The 22,207-nt window shown below is 40.4% G+C and overlaps 1 protein-coding gene and 1 pseudogene across 1 annotated transcript in view; both read right to left on the reverse strand.

Moving 5' to 3' along the window:
* LOC137287583 (E3 ubiquitin-protein ligase SHPRH-like) overlaps positions 1 to 22,207 on the reverse strand; it is a 192,413-nt gene that overhangs the window by 45,564 nt on the left and 124,642 nt on the right. Inside the window, exons 21-23 of the mRNA XM_067819951.1 lie at positions 18,399 to 18,572; positions 17,745 to 17,813; positions 991 to 1,121 (exon numbers count right to left, since the gene is read on the reverse strand). Coding sequence (XP_067676052.1) covers positions 991 to 1,121; positions 17,745 to 17,813; positions 18,399 to 18,572 — 374 coding nt within the window. The remainder of the gene's footprint in view (positions 1 to 990; positions 1,122 to 17,744; positions 17,814 to 18,398; positions 18,573 to 22,207) is intronic.
* On the reverse strand, positions 2,208 to 3,348 carry LOC137286648 (uncharacterized; annotated as a pseudogene).

Raw genomic sequence — 22,207 nt, forward strand, 5'->3', positions numbered from 1 at the left:
AGGAATGAGGACCTACAGTCCACTATATCAAAACACGAACCAAAAATAACAGAGTCCACTCAAAAAGCACGAGAGCAGAAAAACTCACATAAAAACACCAACAAGAACAAAAAGCTCAACAGCGATGAGTAGGTTCCTATTTAAAGATAGCAAACTAAACCATACCAGGTAGTAAACTAATTTTGACAAAAAGGCAAAATATACATCTGCAGTCAAAAAATAACTACAGTAGAGAGATCTCAAATCCAGGTCTGATTCGGTGCACGAACAAGAAAGGAATGACTTTTCCATGGGGCCACAAGAGACTGCAGTGACCTTACTGCTCACCTGGATGTCTTTAAATCAAATCACCTTGGTGAGTGTTAGGTTAGCAAGCTTTCGATCTCGATTTCTGCAGTTGAAGAATAAGGAGAGTATGTATATAATGATGATAGGAGGTGAGTAAAATACTTAGGAACATGATGAACAAAAAAGCCTCATTAAAGGCCATCTATGATGTTGCAGCTATATTGAAAATATGATTCAGGCCTGTTATGAATGTAGGACATCATCACAGGTGGGAACAGTCACATAAAGTTTCAACTTCATTATTTAAGGCCTAATCAGGCCATAACTTTCTCAGTTCAGTTCTTTCATATCGCATGTAAAGCTACCGTTGTAATGCTTACATAATTAAATCAGTACGCTGCACAATATGCTGCCATGTTAGAGGTTGGATACTCTCAAGTGTGTTGTCAGTTCCCCTACAACTGTGTAGCCCAAACATGAAAAGTTTCAACATGTTGGTATGATGACAACAAATGTTCACAGGATGTCTTGCAGAGACAGGTTTGAAGTAAAGGATCAATATAAAAACATGTTGACATACCTTTCACACTTACTGTCACAAGCATATGTTTTTGTGACAGGTGCAACATGAAACCTTCATATAATTAATCATTTTCCATGGCTTTTGATTTAAATGCTTTGATATGTGCTGTATATACAAACCACCATGATGTCTACAGAAGATAAGGATGCTCTTGAGAGACTTTTCCACATCACTATCAGCCCAGGTTCCCTGACGCTTCGTGTTCACTTGATGCACCATCTCTTCACCTTCGTCCATGCTTATAATACCCCTGAAATGATTTCAAAATGGATTATGAGAAAGCATAAATGCAAACTGTTTTGTGAGGTCTGTGAACATTTGGTAACTTATTGCTCAATTCCTGATTGAGCCAAACTACTTCAAGACATCCTGTTGACAGAGCACAGAAAGCAGCAGACACCAGCAGAGAAGAGAAAAGGTCCCTCTGTATGTAATTCTAATTAACATGATATTTTATACTTATCCTGACTCATGCTAATTGCTTATCTCCTCTTCCCTGGCGAAGGTAGTGGAACACCTGAAATCCCTTGAAGTTCCCTTCTGAAAAGAAGCAGATGTAAAATACACTCACCCATGTGTAGCCTCCCTTTTCCTGCACCTAGGTCATGTGACCGGCCATGCTTGTTACTCTCTCCTTGTATATCACCCGACATGCGAATATAGGAATTCAGCATGCCTGTGTGAGGCGGCTGGGAGGGATTTGTCATGAGTCAGGATAAGTATAAAACATCAATTTTATTCAGAAAATTACACATTTTTCCTTATCCTGACTCATGCTAATTGCTTACAGAATCCGCGGTGGGTCAGGCCACGCTGGATTCTGCTGTCTGTCAAAATTACATCCAATAATTTTCCCCCCAAATGGGATCTTGTAATGGCAACAATATGGTCCTGTTCTTCTAATATTCATTGTAGATTCTGGGGGGATCACACCCAGTTGAACTTGTCTTCAGCCGAAGATTTCATTGACTTGAATGTGTGACATCGACAGTAATGTCTGATGCAACTAATTGTCGAGATATTGAAATCAAGACTAGTTGCGACCCTTCTTCATGTACAAGTATCTACATTACAAGTACAGGGTCCTAATCACTCATGCTGGTCTGTTTAAGACGCCTGCATGGACTTTCCACCATTATGCCGCAGAGTGTCTGGCTTCCAAAAGTCACGTGATAAAACGGGTGAGTGAACTCAATGCCTTCGGGGAACTGTTTGTTGCTGAGCAACGACAAATGGCCCAAACTGATGAGAGGTCCTCCGTGGGTATATCTCGTAGATGATGGTTGGCAAACACCATGTTTGACTTCCAAAAGCAGCCCTCCATTATAGTTGATAGCTACCAATTACTATGTAGCCCTAGTGTAGAAGCCAAGGCTCTAACTTTGTGTGGGTTGGAAGCTCGCAGAGGATCCAATCCTCCTGCTTTACAGGCCCTCAATATAACAGCTCTCATCCAGACTGAGATAGTGTTGCGGGATACTTCCGTAGGTGTCTCAGTGGATACAGGGATAAACAGACGCTTGAACCGTTGCCTTCTAGACTTAGTACCTGCGATGTATATCTTCAAGGCTCTCACTGGACATTACGATAAATCTTGAGTATCCTGTGGTCCTAATATTGAAGATAATGCCGGTATGTGAAATTGTCTATCCGGTTGACCTGGCAATTTATTTTTCACAATAAAATCTCATCGTAAACCCAGATGGGCTGTCTGTTGATTATTTGCATCGAAACTTGTGTGGTTAAAGTCTAAAGCATGAATTTCTGACATCCGTGCAACTGTAGCCAAGGCAACTAAAAACAGCGTCTTCCATGTTAGCAGTTCGACTGAGGTCCGATCAAGCAGTTTGTACACCTCACTTGTGAGATGTTGAAGTATGATGTTTAGATCCCATGCTGGACCTCTAAATCTACACTGTTGATCTTCCAACTTGTAAGAGTGTAGTAAGGCAAGGAACTCAGGTACTTTAGTCAACTTGGTTCCTGTTTCCATGGTGACGACTGAGCTGAGAGCTGCCAAATATGTAGATAATGTAGAACCTTTCAGACCTCTGGACTGCCGTAGGTGACATAGATATTCTGCTATCTAAAATCGTGAAACCTTTCTTCTTGGGATACGTCTCAAACCGCTTCCATCTGTCATCACAAAGGGTGCAAGTGGATTTCCCTAAGGCTAATGTAACAGCTTTAGCTGCGCTCACCAACTATCCTCTGTGTTTCAAACAGTTTTTAATACGCTCCACACGTGAAGTTGGAATACACATGGGTTTCGTGTGTGGTGAACAAGAAGATTTTTCCAATCTGGTAGTTGTAGTACTGGTTGTCCTAACTCTTCTATGAGTGTTGGAAACCAATGTCTCGTTGGCCAATAAGGCGCGACCAAAGTCAGTTGTAGCCTCTTGGTCTGTTTTATTTTCTCGATGACTTTTGGTAGCAGCACTGGAGGGGGAAATGCAAATGCTTTTAGTCCTTCCCATGGGATGCTGAGTGCGTCGGTTGCCCAGGCTAATGGATCCGGTACTGGTGATACAAACGTTGCTGTCTGTTTGTTGAACCTTGTTGCAAATAAGTCTATTTGCGGCGATCCGAATGTCTGGCTGATTAGTTGAAACGCCTCCCGATGCAGCATCCACTCTGTTGGTGATGGACGAAGAGGACGAGACAAGGCATCTGCGATAATGTTGCAAGCTCCTGGTATGTGACATGCTTTTAGTTGGAGATTCACACTAGATCAGAGTTGAAATGTCAGGTGTAGAAGAGATGGTGATCTCGTTGACCCGTTTGTTTATGTTAAAGGCCACTGTTGAGTTGTCTGTGTGTATCATCAGTAGTTTGTCTTTCAACATTGTCACCCAGTGATGGAACCCACGAATGACCGCTTTCATCTCCAACTGGTTGATGTGAAGAGCTTGCTCTCCTTTGGTACTGTTATGATATGGATCTTGGGTCCAAGTGAGGGTACCAGTGAGCTCCCTTATCTAACTGGCGTGCTGGTTTGCTCGGGGGAATTAACTCAGCAAAGAGTCCGAAGTCACAAGAAGCTAATTACAATTTTATTTACAAGAGATGGAGTAACAAGGGTGGCCACAGAGAGTCGGTACAACCCTCTGGGCTGAGGGCTAGAGCTGACCTGTGTTGGGAGTCTAAACCCTACTGATGGACAAAATGAAGTTGGAGACTATTTAACTACAATTTAAAACAATACAAAGATTCTGATTTGCTGACTGATGCAAAAACGGGTGTAACCTACAATAGCCAATAAAATACAGAATAAACAAAATGGGGTGTGTCCTACCATTACAACTTCAGTGACCAGACAGGGGGAGTACTTAATCTTTTAATCCTGTTATCTAAGTGACATTAATCTTGTTGGCACATTTACTGGATGCTTGATTGCTTACTCTGGGCTGGATCTTTAACGACCCTTAACTGGTGTTTGCATAATGTTATTTTACTGTAGGTGATGGCATGTTTACCTCATCATAGCAGTTTATTAACCTGTCTAGACATTACCCTTGTCTTAGTGAATGGTTTGTCTTACAGTGGTGTTCTGATTACTTCAGGCTAGGATTTTAACTATGAAATTGTGTGGTCATAACTTATACCTTTTTCAATAGAATGTCTGTGAGATAAGCTTTACTACTTTTGAGAGGAGTCTTGTCTAAGCTATTACTGATACATGATGAAACTAATATTCTATATTCATATTTTCCTAATATTTGAATGCTAATATATTGCTTGTACTGGTTACCATTTATAATGAATTTTGGTATGAATTATCATTTCATGATAACTTCCCCTCTGTCTGAAAAAGTTTGGTCCCCAAACTTGTACAAAAGAAAATGTGGAAAATGGTAAAAATTTAGTTGATGGACACTTGCATCATAATGTTAGAATAATAAATGACAGTTAAATATATTATTGTCTCTCTCTGATATAGGGGCACAGGTTCTTTTTGCTGTCGTCAGGGTGTCAGGATGTGGAATCTGGCTTGTCTTGGCTAGTTGTGCTGGTTCTTGATGTCTCCAAGAGGCCTTGTGATGGTTCCACATCCTAATTTTTGGAGTTGACGTGTCCGTTATCCCATGCAGACAGATGATTTGTATGAAAAATACAAAACAAATGAGAGTTAGTTAGTGGCAACGATATACATGTAAATTATTTCGATTTGTGCAGAATATGTACGTAAGGATATTTTGCCCTGAAAATAAATTGTCTATTAGTAAAATGTCTCTTATATGAAGTCAAGACCTGGAATCAGGCATGGGCAATGTACATGGATTAGTAAGTATCTCATGTTAGGAGAGAAATATTATGTAGAAGCAAACATATATACATGTGCTTGTGCATTTAACAAGTGCATTTGTTCTTTGAGCTCATACAAGTACATTTTGTTTAGAACCATTAGTTCTAACACCTTTAATTTGTTTAGTGATTTTTAGTTCTGTTTTATTTTATTTTATTTTGGCTTTGGTTTACTTAACTGAGTTTACTTCGCTCAATTTTTTGTTCATTTAGTATCAGTTCAAGCTGTATACTTGGCTCATTTTCGGTCTATTCCCTTTTCGCATTGGTTTTGTTCATTCCGTTTTTGGCACGCTGTATTTCATTTTACGTTTCGCATTGTTTAAGGTTTGTTCCATTACGGTACGACGTATTTCGCTGTCGTTTCGCAATAGGTTTGTTTCGTTTCAGTACGGTGTACTTTGCTTTCATTTCGCGATAAGTTTGTTTTGTTTTAGTACAGTGTACATTGTTTTCGTTTCGCGATAAGTTTGTTTTGTTTCAGTACAGTGTACTTTGTTTTCATTTCGCGATAAGTTTGTTGTGTTTCTGTACGGTGTACTTCGTTTTCGTTTCGCGATAGGTTTGTTTCGTTTCTGCACTCCAGTACTTCATTTCACCTCATTTCACGTTTGAGATTGGTTGATCAGAACAATGCTCAAAACTTTGTTTTGATGCAAATAACTCAGGTGATCAGGCTGATGTCATTTGTTCACAACTAGTGTCTTCAGGTAACACAATGTGAAATGACACGACAACAAACCTTAATATTATTAACAAGGAATTAGCTCTTATTTGAGATGGTACTGTAAAAGAATATCCTGTACTCTTCGCAGAAATATTGATATCTCACGACCAGATGTGCATGTCGCGCACACTCCTTGGAATGGTCGGGAGATTCTATCATCTGTTGTTGAATAATAAAGAAAGTCTGCGCTTCTAGCAAAATTTCCGTAGAAAGTTGGATCTTGGCAGGGGTGGTACGATATAGTCTTTCGGCTGGATTTGAAAATTGGAGAGTCATCATCTTGATAATGTTCTTCAGGGGTGGCGGTTTTGAGCATAAATTTTACATCTTCGTAGCTCTCATTGAGGTAGTCCTGCATGAGATGGAGAGGAACACATTCAAAATTAACTGTATCATAAGTATAATCATCATGGACATTAGTAGGCTCATTACAAGAACAATAATAGTTATTGTCAATAGTGACCGAGACAAAGCACTCTCCTTGACTTATTTCAATGGCCGAAACTTCCGTTATTGCCTCATTGACTTGGCGTGTGTGTTTTGGATATGGGTCTGTATTCAATCCTGGAGCTGTTATGGTCGATTGCTGTTTGGCTATGGTTGAGTGCCGTTTGAAGTTCTGTGACAGAACATTCACTGATTGATTTTCTTCTGCTGATTCTTTTTGATTGAAGAATTTGTGATTTTTCAGTGGCTGTTTTCGCCGTTTTCCTGACATGTTTTTCTTCACGTGAATTTCTCTTCGAATTGCATCAGGAATGCTGCTGCCATATTCCCATGTATTTCCTCTTTCTGGATCTTTCCATTTCACCCTGTAGTAGATTTTGTTGTTTGCTCTCTTGGAAGTAAGAATTGAATGAATGTCATCAGGATTGAAAACCTTGTCTTCTTTGCTTGACATTGGTTGTTGGGTTGGTTGTTCAATCTGACTTGATTCTGATTGTGGCCTTGATTTGGGCTGATGATGTTTCCTGTTTACTCCTCGTTTTCCCTTGTTTGTATTTCCTTTTCCCTTGGTGGATTTACTTGGGCCTGGTTTGTTCTGCTCCTGGTTTGAAACTGTTGTACTAGGTCCTGCTTTGCTTTCCTGTATGCCTGTCTTCTTTTTGGTTCTAGACCTTGGATTGCCTGCCTTAGTTTTAGAACTGAGTTCTGCACCTGTAGATGATTGATCATTGGTTGAACGTGTTGACTGGGAATCCTTGCTGTTGAGCTGTGGGTTGTTGACTTGTCCCTTGTTGTCATCTATGACGTCTGAATCCATATTATTGTTGTTGTTCAGGTATGGTTCTGGTGGATACTGTGGTTGATCAGCTGGATCGAAATATGGCTTCAAACGATTGGCATGGACCAGTGGTTTGTGTAATTTGTCGTCAGAACTTCGGCGCAGTTTGTACGTGAAATTTGGACCTACATGAACAATGTAATAACTGCCATACCACCTTTTGGTTAATTTGTTGCAAAGGCCTTTTTCTACTTTTTTGACAGTATAGCCAAACTCTTTGACCGGGGGAGAAATCTGGTTCTTTGGCCTTACGATTATATTGTTCAGAATACACCTCCTTTGCTCTAGCTGTGTTTTCTGCTGCAATTGTCCTTGTAATTTCTAGCTCCTCAAGCAAATTTGAAAGATAACTTTTGTTGTTGTGGCCTAAATTCTCCTTTGGAATTAATGATACATCTTGTGGAGCTCTCATTTCTCGGCCAAAAAGCATAACAAAAGGGGACTTTTGAGTGGATGAATTTGGAGCCATCCGATAGGCCATCATAATGCCTGGAAGAAACCGGGGCCAATCATTTTGAGTTTTGTTACAATAGGCTCTTAGTGACTGATTGATGTAGGAATTGAGCCTCTCTACACAGCTATTTGTTTGGGGATGGTATGGGCTAGTATGAGTGAATTTGATAGCCAAAAGTTCACAAATAGCTTTGATCAATTTCGACCTGAAGTTCTGACCTCTGTCTGAAATTAAGGTCCTTGGAGCGCCATACCGACAAAATATTTCTCTCATGAGAACATCTGCTACGTCTGTGGCTTCTTGTGTTCTAAGGGGAAAGGCTTCACACCATCTTGATGCTGCATCAGTGACGACCAGAATGAACTTGTACTTGTCTGGTGTAGTTGGCAAGGGACCAAGGATGTCAACATGCCATCGGGTGAAGACTTCTTCTACAGGTAGTGGACGTAGGGGTGCCTTCTTGCTGTGATAGTGCCTCTTGGTTTGTTGACATACCTCACATGTCTGGACATATGTAGCGATATCGCTGTACATCTTGGGCCAGTAGTATTTTGGTCTCATGGTGTTGTGCATCCTTTCCTTCCCATGGTGACAACCGCCAAACTCAGAATCATGGTAGGATCTCAGGACCTGGTTCCTGAGAGTTCTTGGAACAGCCAGCTGTTTAATAAACTTATCTGCATGACCCTTCTGTCTCTGTGGGACAAATCTATAAAGTATTCCATCATCAATTTCAAAGGTAGTGGCTTCAAGTAGAATCTTTTGGCGATCTTTTTCATCTTCTGGAAGGACATCATCTTCTTTGTAGTCAAAAATCTGTGTGAAATCTGGACAGATCCTTTGTAGGTGACTTAAGTTGGGATGAGAATTAATATTTGCCTCGATCATTGTAGCTTGTGTGACATCACCACTGGTGGCATGTAATGCTGCAACAACGTTTGCCGGTACCGTTTGGTAGTCCTCCTCGTATTCAAAGGTGACAGACCAATGGGATGTCTTTGATTCAAAATCCACGTGATTAATACTTACTATGCTATCTTTCTCAGTCTGAGTGGATTGAGTGACCTGTGAGGATAAATGTGGGCTTGCCGACGTTGTGGTATTGCTTCTTTGCCCAAGTGAAGTTGCTGTAAAGACTGTTTTCTCGGCATCTTCTTCTGTTTGATTCTGGCAGTTAATGTTGTGCTCATATTCCCTGCGTGAAAGTACATCGGCATTTGCGTTAGCTTTGCCGCTGCGATGAGCAATATCGAAAGTATAGGTAGATAGTTCTAGTGACCATCGGCCTAACCTACCTGTGGCATCCTTGATGGATTTGAGCCATTTCAAAGCGATGTGGTCTGTGTAGACAGTGAATTTGGAATTTGCAAGGTATGGACGAAATGATCTGATGGCTTCAACCAGAGCTAGGCCTTCTTTTTCCGTAATGCTCCAATTCTTCTCGCTGCCATGAAGAGCTCTTCCTCCAAAAGCTATAGGATGCTCATTATTCTTTTCATCTTTTTGACTTAATACAAATCCTATGCTCAAATCGCTGGCATCGGTTGCGAGGAAAAATTCTTTGTCAAAGTCTGGATAAGCTAGAACAGGTGTGTTACACATGGCATGTTTGAGTGTGTTAAATGCCTGATCACACTCGAGAGACCACTGGAATTTTGGTTTCTTCCCAGTTTCTGCCTCTGAATGCTTCTTTAACAATGCATTCAGTGGCAATGCTATTTTAGCATAATCTTTCACATACTTTCTGTAAAAGTTTGTGAGGCCTAAAAACGAACGAACCTGTTTTTGTGATTTGGGTACTGGGAAGGACTTAATTGCTTCAACCTTTTTGTCATCAACTTGGACACCTCCACATGATAAGACATGACCAAGAAATGAAACCTTGTCTGTTGCAAAATTGCATTTTGATGGCTTCAGTGTTAAATTTGCCTGTTTGAGATAGTAGAAGACTTGCTCCAAATGTTGGAGATGTTCCTCAATGTTTTTGCTGTAAATTATCAAATCATCAATGTAAATCAGTGCTACTTTAAAAAGCAATTTCCTAAGCACTTTGCTCATGAGTTGCTGAAAACAAAGTGGAGAATTAGACAAACCCTGCGGCAAACGTTTGAATTGATAGAGGCCTTGATGGGTGACAAAAGCAGTTTTATGCTTAGAATCTTCGTGTAATGGCACTTGGAAAAAGCCATTGGCAAGATCTAAAGTGGAGAAAATTGTAGCTTGGCCATTGCCGATGTGGTCAACAACATCGTCAAAAACAGGGAGTGGCCATGACATTGGTAAGGTGACAGAATTCAACTTTCTGTAGTCACAAAGAAATCTGTATGAGCCGTCACGCTTTTTAACTAAGATGATGGGGGCTGAATACACTGAAGTGGATTCCTCAATTAAATCATATTTGAGAAAATCTTCTACCAGTTCTTCAGTGACTCTCTGGAGATGGGGTGATTGCCTGTAAGGCCTACACTTAACAGGGGGATGGTTGCCCGTGTCAATGACATGCTCATGCCTATCAGTCTTGCCTAAGTCTGCAAGGCTTGTGGAAAACATGTCTCTATTTTGTCCTAAAAACCTGAGTAGTCTTTGTTGCTGGTCAGGCGTCAGTTGTGTCTTGGTTAGATCAAACCCTAAATCTTGAGCAACTTTGACATAATCCCTAGAGTCATTGTCAGTCTTCTTATTGTCTGTCCTAACTATACTTACAAATGGCTGGTCACCGTCAATTTCAAAGATAGAGTGTCTGTCAATATAACTAAATTTCCCTACGACTGTGCCTTTGTCTAAAACTTTTTCTTCTTGGGAAGGATTCATTAGCCTAAATGTAGCAGTTTTCTTGTGTGCTTTCGAGAGGGTCCTACCACCTGCTACTTCAGAATGAGCAGTGAGGGAGGCAATTGGTTCAATGAGAACGAGGGAATTATCTTTTGCCTCAGGCAGTCTTACCTTGAAATGAATTTCACTCTGAGGAGGGATATAAATTTGGTCTATTGTTTTTGCTAATCCACTAATTTCTTGATCTTGATTGGTAATGAAGTTAATATACTGCCTATCTGAAGTGCTGTTGCCTATTATGAGGGAATGGCAGCTATAATCTATGACTGCATCGTTGTCATTGAGGAAGTTTTCACCCAGCAGGACTGACTGTGGTAATGAGGGCAGGACATGGAATTCTTGTGAAAATTCCTGATCTTCAATGACAAAATCTAACACAACTGAACCCAACACTTTGTGCAATTCACCGCCAACACCCTGAATGTGTGGAAAGGATGAGTTTCCAAGCACAGGGTTGTTGAAAGCTTTGTTTAGAAAAGCAGATGAAATGCAACAAATGGATGCCCCTGTATCTATTAAACAAGTTGTTGTTTCAGTGCCAAGTGTTACCTGAATTACACTCTTGGCAAGGGGCGTAACTAAGGACACAGTAGGAATTTCACTTCCAAAGTTACTTTCCAGTCCAAACTCCATATTTGCCATGACACCTGATAGTATATACCGTACTATAATGAAGAAAGACAAGAAATCAACAATGTAAACTTGTACTTACAATTTTTGATGACTTTTTCTTCCTTGCTTGGTGTCTTTACAAGAGTTGGTGGTCCTTAATCCAGTGCTGAGATCAGAGGTGGATGCAGTCGCTTGTTATTCCATATGTTCTTGTAGCTGGTTGTAGTTAGTTCCTGGGCTCCAAGGTTCCGAAAATCGTTGATTCTCCGCCAACTGTTATGATATGGATCTCGGGTCCAAGTGAGGGTACCAGTGAGCTCCCTTATCTAACTGGCGTGCTGGTTTGCTCGGGGGAATTAACTCAGGAAAGAGTCCGAAGTCACAAGAAGCTAATTACAATTTTATTTACTAGAGATGGAGTAACAAGGGTGGCCACAGAGAGTCGGTACAACCCTCTGGGCTGAGGGCTAGAGCTGACCTGTGTTGGGAGTCTAAACCCTACTGATGGACAAAATGAAGTTGGAGACTATTTAACTACAATTTAAAACAATACAAAGATTCTGATTTGCTGACTGATGCAAAAACGGGTGTAACCTACAATAGCCAATAAAATACAGAATAAACAAAATGGGGTGTGTCCTACCATTACAACTTCAGTGACCAGACAGGGGGAGTACTTACTCTTTTAATCCTATTATCTAAGTGACATTAATCTTGTTGGCACATATACTGGATGCTTGATTGCTTACTCTGGGCTGGATCTTTAACGACCCTTAACTGGTGTTTGCATAATGTTATTTTACTGTAGGTGATGGCATGTTTACCTCATCAAAGCAGTTTCTTAACCTGTCTAGACATTACCCTTGTCTTAGTGAATGGTTTGTCTTACAGTGGTGTTCTGATTACTTCAGGCTAGGATTTTAACTATGAAATTGTGTGGTCATTACTTATACCTTTTTCAATAGAATGTCTGTGAGATAAGCTTTACTACTTTTGAGAGGAGTCTTGTCTAAGCTATTACTGATACATGATGAAACTAATATTCTATATTCATATTTTCCTAATATTTGAATGCTAATATATTGCTTGTACTGGTTACCATTTATAATGAATTTTGGTATGAATTATCATTTCATGATAGTTCACATCCCTGCTGCTACTTCGTTGTCTAGATGGGCACCCCATCCATGCATCGATGCATCTGCGTAGAGATGGCTGTTGAATGCTGGCTCTACCATATAAGTCCCCGCGCAAATGTTCAATCGGTTAATCCACCAAAGTAAAAAAGGCTGTTGTTGAGATGAAGTTTCAAGAATCATTGTAATGGACGTAGCTGTAGTCTTCCTCTTCTGGTCATGTCTTGTGCTGACATGAGGAGACCAAATAGACACTGCCATTATCGAAGTTACAGTGCCATTACTGGAGAGAGTAGAGCTTGCTTTATCACGTCTTGAATCTTGACCCATCAGTCCTCTGGGACGACAATCTGATTCGATGTTGTGATGAAACAAATCCCGAGGAAATTGAGATCTTGTTGAGGTTCTAACTCCGCCTTCATGTGGTTTACTAACCACCCGAGTTGTGTTAGTAGCCTGACAGTGAAATCTAACTGTAGTCTGAGTTGACTTTTCTCTTGATACGCTTGTATGCCGTCATCCAGGTAAAAGGCACTGCGTAACCCTCTCAGGTGTAGATAATTGACTATGGGCTTGGCAACCTGTGTAAACAGCCTTGGAGCCGAAGATAGGAGCTTCCATTGGTAGTGTTGAAAAGGAAGCGCAGATATTTCCTGGGCTCTCGATGCATCAGGGTGTGCAGGTATGGATTTGTAAATCGATGCTGGCAAGGTAATCTTCTGGACAAATAAGGAGTCTTATGGACCATCTTGAAACGCTCTGGTTTCTGAAGGAAGTTCTTGTTGACTGCCTCCATGTTGTATATAAGTCAAAATTTCTCTTTTGAATTCTTCTTGGGTATGTTATAATATGGATCTCGGGTCCAAGTGAGGGTACCAGTGAGCTCCCTTATCTAACTGGCGTGCTGGTTTGCTCGGGGGAATTAACTCAGCAAATAGTCCGAAGTCACAAGAAGCTAATTACAATTTTATTTACAAGAGATGGAATAACAAGGGTGGCCACAGAGAGTCGGTACAACCCTCTGGGCTGAGGGCTAGAGCAGACCTGTGTTGGGAGTCTAAACCCTACTGATGGACAAATGAAGTTGGAGACTATTTAACTACAATTTAAACAATACAAAGATTCTGAAGTCTTTGAATGTCATTTAGAAGTGAAAATACATAAGAATGAAGATTTTATGGATATCAACTTCTTTATGAGAGAACACAACGTTTCGGAGTTAATGCTTACTCCTTCATCAGGTTGGCAATGATGAAGGAGTAAGCATTAACTCTGAAACGTTGTGTTCTCCCATAAAGAAGTTGATATCCATAAAATCTTCATTCTTACAAAGATTCTGATTTGCTGACTGATACAAAAATGGGTGTAACCTACAATAGCCAATGAAATACAGAATAAACAAAATGGGGTGTGTCCTACCATTACAACTTCAGTGACCAGACAGGGGGAGTACTTACTCTTTTAATCCTATTATCTAAGTGACATTAATCTTGTTGGCACATTTACTGGATGCTTGATTGCTTACTCTGGGCTGGATCTTTAACGACCCTTAACTGGTGTTTGCATAATGTTATTTTACTGTAGGTGATGGCATGTTTACCTCATCAAAGCAGTTTATTAACCTGTCTAGACATTACCCTTGTCTTAGTGAATGGCTTGTCTTACAGTGGTGTTCTGATTACCTCAGGCTAGGCTAAAACCATGAAATTGTGAGGTCATAATTTATACCTTTTTCAATAGAATGTCTGTGAGATAAGCTTTACTACTTTTGAGAGGAGTCTTGTCTAAGCTATTACTGATACATGATGAAACTAATATTCTATATTCATATTTTCCTAATATTTGAATGCTAATATATTGCTTGTACTGGTTACAATTAATAAAGAATTTTGGTATGAATTATCATTTCATGATAGGTACCTCGAAGATTGGAGAATAGAAACCGGGCGTCAGACTCTGTAGCTCCATAACTTCTACTGCTCTTTTCTTTAACAATGTTGCTATGGCATTGGTCAACTTGTCCAGTTGATGCGTTGCATAGATGAAAGGAGTTGGTGATGTGGAAGACTCCACTCATTCCAAATCTGATCTTCAATAACGTCCTCTTCTCCACGGGAGCGACGAAAAGAAGATGTCCTCTCTTCATGCATATTGAACTTTATATCTCTTGCTCTTTGAACCCTGGAGAACTTAGATTTATGGGTGTAATGTTTATTAGTCTGCTTAAGTACTGATGTCAGAGTGTCGATAGACTTGATCATAATAACTTCTCTCAAGTCTTGAGCAACCGTCCTAGCTACCTCTTCAATCTTCCCATCGAACAGAGTAGGTGCTGACCATGAAACTTGATACAAAGGTCTGGTAAAGTTCTCACCCCATGACACTGTAGATAGATCTTGTCGATGAAGTAAGTTCAATCCCGCTGTAGTAGACGCTACGTGATCGGACATAAATTGCTGATCCTTCCTCTGAGTTATCAACACTGACAGGATCATTCTTTCCTCCTCATAATCTGGATTACTGAACTTTGCAATAAGAGTTTCATTGATGGCTCACGAACGAGCCAGTCCAAAAAAAGTACGCCTCGTAGTGGTGTCGAGCTGTGCAAGCCTCTTGTCATCTACCTTGTAAAATTCATTGCGGGCTGGACTGATGATCTTATAAGCTTCATCCACGTCCGGTGCTCTGATGAATGGCTCCATATGATGTAGAGGAAGCGACGCGCATTGAACGATGGCACATGTTGTTGTTGAAACTTAGTTGCTGACTTAAATGCCATAGATAACGTCTCGGAGGTATTGGCGGGAACGTAAGTGTATCAATGTCGTCATCCTTCATCATATAGGTATTAGTTTCATTAGCGTCCTTGGATGGTGAAGCTAACTTAAGTCCATTCGTGATCCATGATGTAACTTAAGAGTCCAAATATAGGGCTTCCTCTGATGATGACACTTGATAAATCTATCTTCATCCCTCCATGAGTGTGAAACATTCATACCGTGTTGACGATCCCTCGTATAAGAGTCCACTGCTAAGGGGGGTGATGATTGTTGACAATGAACTTCGATGAACTGGGGAGAGTGACGAAGACCTTCTGCGTTGATGAGTTAACCTGCGAGTGCACTCAAGCAAGCGGGAATGCTCACTAGTGCGAGTGCACCCACGCAATCGCGAATCCTCACTCCTGCGAGAGCACTCACTCGGCATGGTTGGATCTCTCTTTCGAGAGAAATGTGAAGAGGAGGACGCTGACGACAATCTTCCTTGAGTGTGTGCATACACGTCCTCTTCATCCTCCGGCGTGAGTGCCCATCTAGGTGAGTGCTTATGCTGAGCTGTAGTCAATGATGATAATGAGTGCAATCGACTCTCTTCTTCTAAACGCCCCTCCATCAGATTCATCATCTGCGTTGTAAACTGTTGCACGAAGGCGCCTGGTTGGAATTGCTGCAATGCTTGTAGCAACGGTTGAGCTGTAAAGTTGACGAAGTCTGTGTTGTCTGATGATTCTGCGTTGCCTGACGATTTTCCTGCGGGTTGAGAGGTTTAAAAGATGCTGTCGGGGTAGATCTAGATGATGTCATCAGATGACTGCATTGGTTGATATCTACCTCGTTGTGTAGAATCAACAGCGGTTCGTTGAAGATAAGTCGTTCATGTAGAGGGACAATTTCTTCTCCAAACGATTCCTGCGTTGAAGAATGATGACTCTGCAATGATTTCAAGGAAGATGATTTCATCTTCGATGACCTAGACTTCATCGGTTGAGACGGACCTGCTTCTGAGGAAGATCTCTTCTGAGATACAGGGGACGACATGTCGGACCCCAGACATAACCCCGGACAAAAGCCAGACATTTCACTGGAATGAATCTCAGCAGACGTAGTTAACAAATTACCCGAATTTAAATCACTTGTTTTAGACATGACTAATGCAAACTGACATTGCTTGTCCCTAGCATGTCTGTAAACAGACCGTGTATAGAGAGTAAATTCTGAATCAGACAATTCTATGCAAAATTTACAACAATTATTAGAAGAGCATATGGGTTTGCACATCGTGCAAATTAAATGAGGATCAACCGCCAACCGCCGCAATCTACATAGCTGACACGATTTCAATAATTGAGACTAAGTCTCAATTGAAGAAATACATTCTTAATAAGACATAATTATGACAAATTTGATAACATATAATGCACATATAAATCCAAATACCGTATACAAGCAGAATTTAGTTTAAAGACCAAAACAAAGAAAGAACTTATCTCCGTATCAGGACCCTCAGGTGCCTCCAGCCGCCCACGCCAGGTAATAAGGAGAGAGTGACAAGCATGGCCGGTCACATGACCTAAGCATGGGAAAAGGGAGGCTACACAGCCTCTCATGGGTGAGCGTATTTTATGTCCGTTTCTTTTTAGAAGGGAACTTCAAAGGATTTCAGGTGTTCCACTACCTTCGCCAGGGAAGAGGAGATAAGCAATTAGCATGAGTCAGGATATGGAAAAATTGTAAATTATGATTCCCTTTCAGTTCGTGGCCAAAAACCTCTATCCATTAAAGATGTTCTTTGATATAAATCAAGTAGAAAGCTTGTCAGGCTCAGATTCACTGTTTCAGAGATGGATCAAGTGCAAAATTATTGTCAGTTTACACAACATAAACAAATTTGCAGCACACACATCATGGTGTGCATCATGGTCTCCTGACCTCTATCTTCAAGAGACAGTCTGAATAAACCAGTTGGGAGAAAATTACCTCACTCTGATCCTGGTGCTAACATAAGACTGATCTCTTGTGGAAATTGTGCCCTTAAGTTAAAGGTGATAAGTAAAGTTAAAGGAATGCAACCTGCAATGTGTTTCTCCAAAGCAAGGGTTCTCCCCACATCTCCATGACACTTAATGAGGGTTCTCCTTTAATACATGACTTACAAGTTGGAATAACGATCAGGGATGGCAAACACTAATTCGTGGGATACTTATATACAGGTCACGACACTGTTTCTGTTAGTCTAAAGTTGACTAAACTGAATCAAGTTTAACAGTTACATGCTGACTGGTATTTCCTTTAAACTAGTTGAAGAGGCCTTGAACATTCTGAAGATTAGTGTGATTGCAGACAAAATTCAGGAGATATGGATATGGTGAGTTTGAGGTAAAGGATTTGTAAGAATTATAGGTTTCAGGCATGTCAGAGATATGCACCTCTGTACAGTGGGGTGTGATGCCTTAGAGGATTGTTGTCTGCATAGATATTTAACTTTCCAGGGTTTTTTCTGATTGTTCAAAGGTAATGGTTCTTCATTTACAGAATGTCTGCTCACTTACAAAGACAACTGATTCATGTAATATTAGTTGACATGTATGCTGCTACTTGAAATAGATATGAAATAAATACTTGGAATAAAATGCAGGTAATAATGACATCCTTGAGGTCAATATGCATTCTTTAGCAAGAGGTCTCTTCCTTGCAATCCCAAGCATAACCTGAGATTACTTTTCTATCCTACACATAACTTACCTTTCTCTAAAGGAGAAAATCTTTGCCTCATAAGCATTAAACAAATCATCAGTCTTACAGAAAGGGCATCTGAAACAGAAAAGGGAAACAACATAAGACCAAACTAGAAATATATCCAACATATACATATTTCTGTCCCTGCTAGTACTGGGCCAGACCAATATCATTCTTACTGATTTACGCTACTGAGATACTGTGTTGAACTTTAACACAGAAATGCAAAACCTACAAGGCTGAAGCGTAATGTCTCTCAGCAGGATGAAACACTCTTTCACTAGCCCATGTAAGTAGTCTAAAGCATTTTCTCAATATTGTGTACACCCAAGCTACATTTTTCACAAAGTTCCAGATACTCATATGCCTCTAGTTTCCACAACAACAAATGTTATAAGACCTTAATTAATTATATAATGTCTGGTTTGAGGAAACACATGCCCAATGCAGGAAAGCTTTGATAGGAGAAGATCTATGGCTTTAGCCACCTCAACAACAAAGTTATAAGCACCTTGGATCAAAGCACCTTACCTTTCAACCACAAACTGCTCAATACATCTCATACAAACAAATCATACATTTAGGGTTTCGGTAAATTTAACTCATAAACAACCTGCACCATAACCTCATATTGTGTGACATCACCTGAAGTGTACTCACGTTCTAAGGCTGTCTTTGACTGGACGTAAACAGCATTCCACTGTCTCACTGACAACATCCAGGGATGGCTTCCCACTTAATTTCTTCACAGCCTTCACCAACTTTGCTCTGGCACTTTTCATTGCAGAGAGCTGAGTATAGATGTAATATTGCAACCCTTTAATGTTACGAAAACTGTAAACAGAAGAAAAAAATAGAAATCATGAAAATGTAATTTTCTGATTAAATTTGATATTTTGTGCATATTCAGATTCATGCATATTGTGTTTGTCCAAACATAGTGGAACATGTGAATCCCTTGAAGTTCCCTTCATTGAAGAGGACGTAATATCAACTCTCACCCACAAGTAGCCTCCCTTTAGCCTGTGCATTGGCATGCAAATCGGTCACATGACTGGCCATGCTTGTCACTCTCTCTGAATCAAACAGCCCTACATCCGTATTTACAGTGAGATCCAGAGTGCTATGGGATGGGAGGATGGGTGGGTGACCTCATGAGTATAAAATACCTATTTAATTAAATTAAAGAATCAGTGGTGGGACTTTCAACTTTCATTCTGTATCTTGAGGGGACCACACTTGACAAACTTTTCAATGAAAGTGTCTTGTGAGATCTTCATGTGGTTTTAGATATACTAGTTATCTTATCTTGTGTTCTACTAATTATCTTACAGCAACTTCATTGTTAGACGCATACATGAAGTGAAGATGCAATCGCTTCTTCAGGTACAAGTATAGCATACAAGTACAGGGATGTAATCACTCATGCTAGTCTGTTCTGAGACATGCGCATGGACTTTTGACATACAAGTGTCATATTAGTTATCTATCGCAACTTCATTGTTTGATGCATGTGTCAAGTGAAGATGCAATCCCTAGGGCCTTCTTCATGTACAAGTATAGTATACAAGAACAGGGATATAATCACTCATGCTAGTGTGTTCTGAGACATGTGCATGGACTCACAACAATTTTACTCTGCAGAGTGTATTGGCATCAGTAGTCATGTGATAAAAAGGGTGAGATTTTCTTAGCACCTTTCAGGAACCGTTAGCTACAAATCGTAGACCTCACTGGAAATGCCAACGATGTCTTCGGTCACAGTGCTCTGCATAGCAGTTGGCAAACATAATATCATAATTTCCAAAAACAGCCCTCCATTGTAGTTTTTAACAAGCAGTTCCCATGTAAAGTAAGCGTGGCTAGGGCTCGTACTTCATGTGGGTTGGAAGCCTGTGGTGGCACAAGGCCTTCTGCTTTGTATGTTCGTAATATAACAGTTCTCATCCACACCGATATAGTATTTCTTGAGACTTCTGTAGGCGTCTCAGTTGATGTTGGGATAAATAGCCACTTGAATTTTTTTCTTCTTGTTTTTGTCCGCTGCAGGTAAACCTTCAATGCTCTGATGTGACACAAGGATAAATCTTGCATGTCACTTGGATCCAGAACTGCAGACAGTGATGGGATGTGGAATTGTCTGACTGGCTGTCCAGGCAGCTGATTTTCAAAGCACATTCATGTGTAGTCTAGTGCATGTATTCCTGACATCCAGGCAGCTGCTGCTAGGGTGACTTGAAAGAGAGTTTTCTGTGTTAAAAGGTCTATGGATGTCCAATCTAGTGGCTCAAAAGCATCGCTTGCAAGATATTGTAGTACTACCTTGAGATCCAATGCAGGAGCCTTGAATTCCTTTTGATGGTCTTCTAACTTGAAGAAATGTAGTAGTTCTGGTACTTCAGTCAACTTCATGCCAGTCTTCTGGGTGATGACTGTACTGAATGCTGCTACGTACGTTGGTAACTTTGAGACTTTTAGGTGTCTTGTGTGTCTCATATGACACAAGAAGTCAACCAATTGAAGATGAGATGCTTTATTTGCAGCAAGTCCTTTCCGCCTTGCATGTAACTCAAATCTCTTCCACTTATCATCATAAAGTGTCCAAGCAGACATGCGTAAGTTGAAAGTGACAGACTTTGCTGCTCTGGTGGAATATCCTTGTTTCTTCAAAGAAGCTTTAATATCTTCCATACATGTAGTTGGAATGTTGACAGATTTACATAAAACTTGCTTGCTGTGTGGATGAATTAGCAGATTTGACCATTCTGGTAGTTTTAAGGCATAATTTCCAAGGGAAACGGAAAATCACACCCGCTCTGGCCAGTAGGATGCAGCCAAAATCAGTCAGTCGCCATGTCTGCTTGATTTTCTGTAATAACTGAGGCATTTGTACTGGAGATGGAAATGCATATGCATTGAGTCCCTCCCTGGCCTCCCATGTTATGCTGAGAGCATCTGTACCCCAGGCTTGTGGATCCAGTATTGGATACAAAAATGTCTGTAAATGTTTGTTGAACCTGGTTGCAAACAAGTCCATTATCGGGGATCCTAATGTCTGTATTTTATGAGCCGAAATGCCTCTGGATGTATCCTCCATTCTGTTGGATGCTGCTGTAGTGGTCATGTTAGTATGTCTGCTATGACATTCTTTGCTCCTGGAATGTGACATGCCTTCATGAAGATATTCACCTTGTCCATGGTGCTGTACAGGTGAATTGTGAACTGTAACAAACTTGGTGACCCAGTTGACCCCTGTTTGTTGATCTAGGATGCTACTGTGGAGTTGTTTGTGTGAACTTGACATTCTTGAGAAGGCTTGACCAGTGTTGTATTGTGTTGATCACTGCTTTTAACTCTAAGAGACTGAAGTGTCGAGCTTGATCTTGTCTCAGCCACTTCTCCAAAGCTACATCGTTGCTGAGGTGAGCACCCATCCTTGAAGAGATGCATCTACATATTGATGAACATTGCAGTTCGGTTCTGTTAGATAGATTCGACCACCGACATTGTCTCTTAGTCCACCAAAGCAGAAACTTTCAAATAAACAATTGTATCAAATTTAGTTAACAGTATTAATGCATTCACAAACAGGTATGCTACTCATAAACAAAAGCCCATATCAATCAGGGACCTAATTAGCTGATTATGCATCAGAGTTTAAACAACTTATCAATTATCTCTCCTTTCAGGTTATGTTAATTTACACTGTTCAGTCCTGCTCAACTGCTCTAGCCACGCTTGATATTCTCATGCCATAAACTGTTAACTAGCAGAAGTCGCATCTGGCAGACTGTGTGGAGGCAGGCAAGAATTTCTCTTCCCGGTTAAACCAACTGATATGCTGATATCAGGCTCTTTATACTTACAGCTGATAAGGACCTCTCTCTCCCCCGGGTCAGATGGCCTTAATTACTGTTATTCTGTTGTGGCACTATATAAGCATGCCTCTCCCAGCTGTTTACTGGGTTTGTTTTACACTAGCCAGGGTTACTTTATTTTGACCTTTGGGAGAGGAGCTTTATTTTAAAGTGTGTGTTTGTATTCGAAAGATTTACAGTACGAAAATCCCAATGATACATCATAGGTTAGTCATACCTGTAACTAGTAAATAAGAACTTGTTAAATACTGCTTAAATATTACACACGTGAGTGTGGTAATATACTAATTAGTAATTTAATATTGAAACTAAATTGTTGTAATTATTGAGTGTAATTATTGTTTTATCATCAAATTCAGCCAATCCTTTAGTTTAGTACTCTGGTTTTAGGTGTGTGCAAGGTGATTGAATTATGGTCTGATGCAGATGAAGATGAATTATTACAATCTAACACTGCAACATCTACAAGATGGTCACTTGCCACTAATTTTTCGGTCAATTCTGATTGTATTTAGAATGAACCAAATGTGGGGTGTTGCTGGATACCCAAAAACAAGTCTGATAAACCATCGGATATGCCAGTACAGTATG

This window comes from Haliotis asinina, chromosome 6, assembly GCF_037392515.1.
Source record: "Haliotis asinina isolate JCU_RB_2024 chromosome 6, JCU_Hal_asi_v2, whole genome shotgun sequence".
Taxonomy (NCBI): Eukaryota; Metazoa; Mollusca; class Gastropoda; order Lepetellida; family Haliotidae; genus Haliotis; species Haliotis asinina.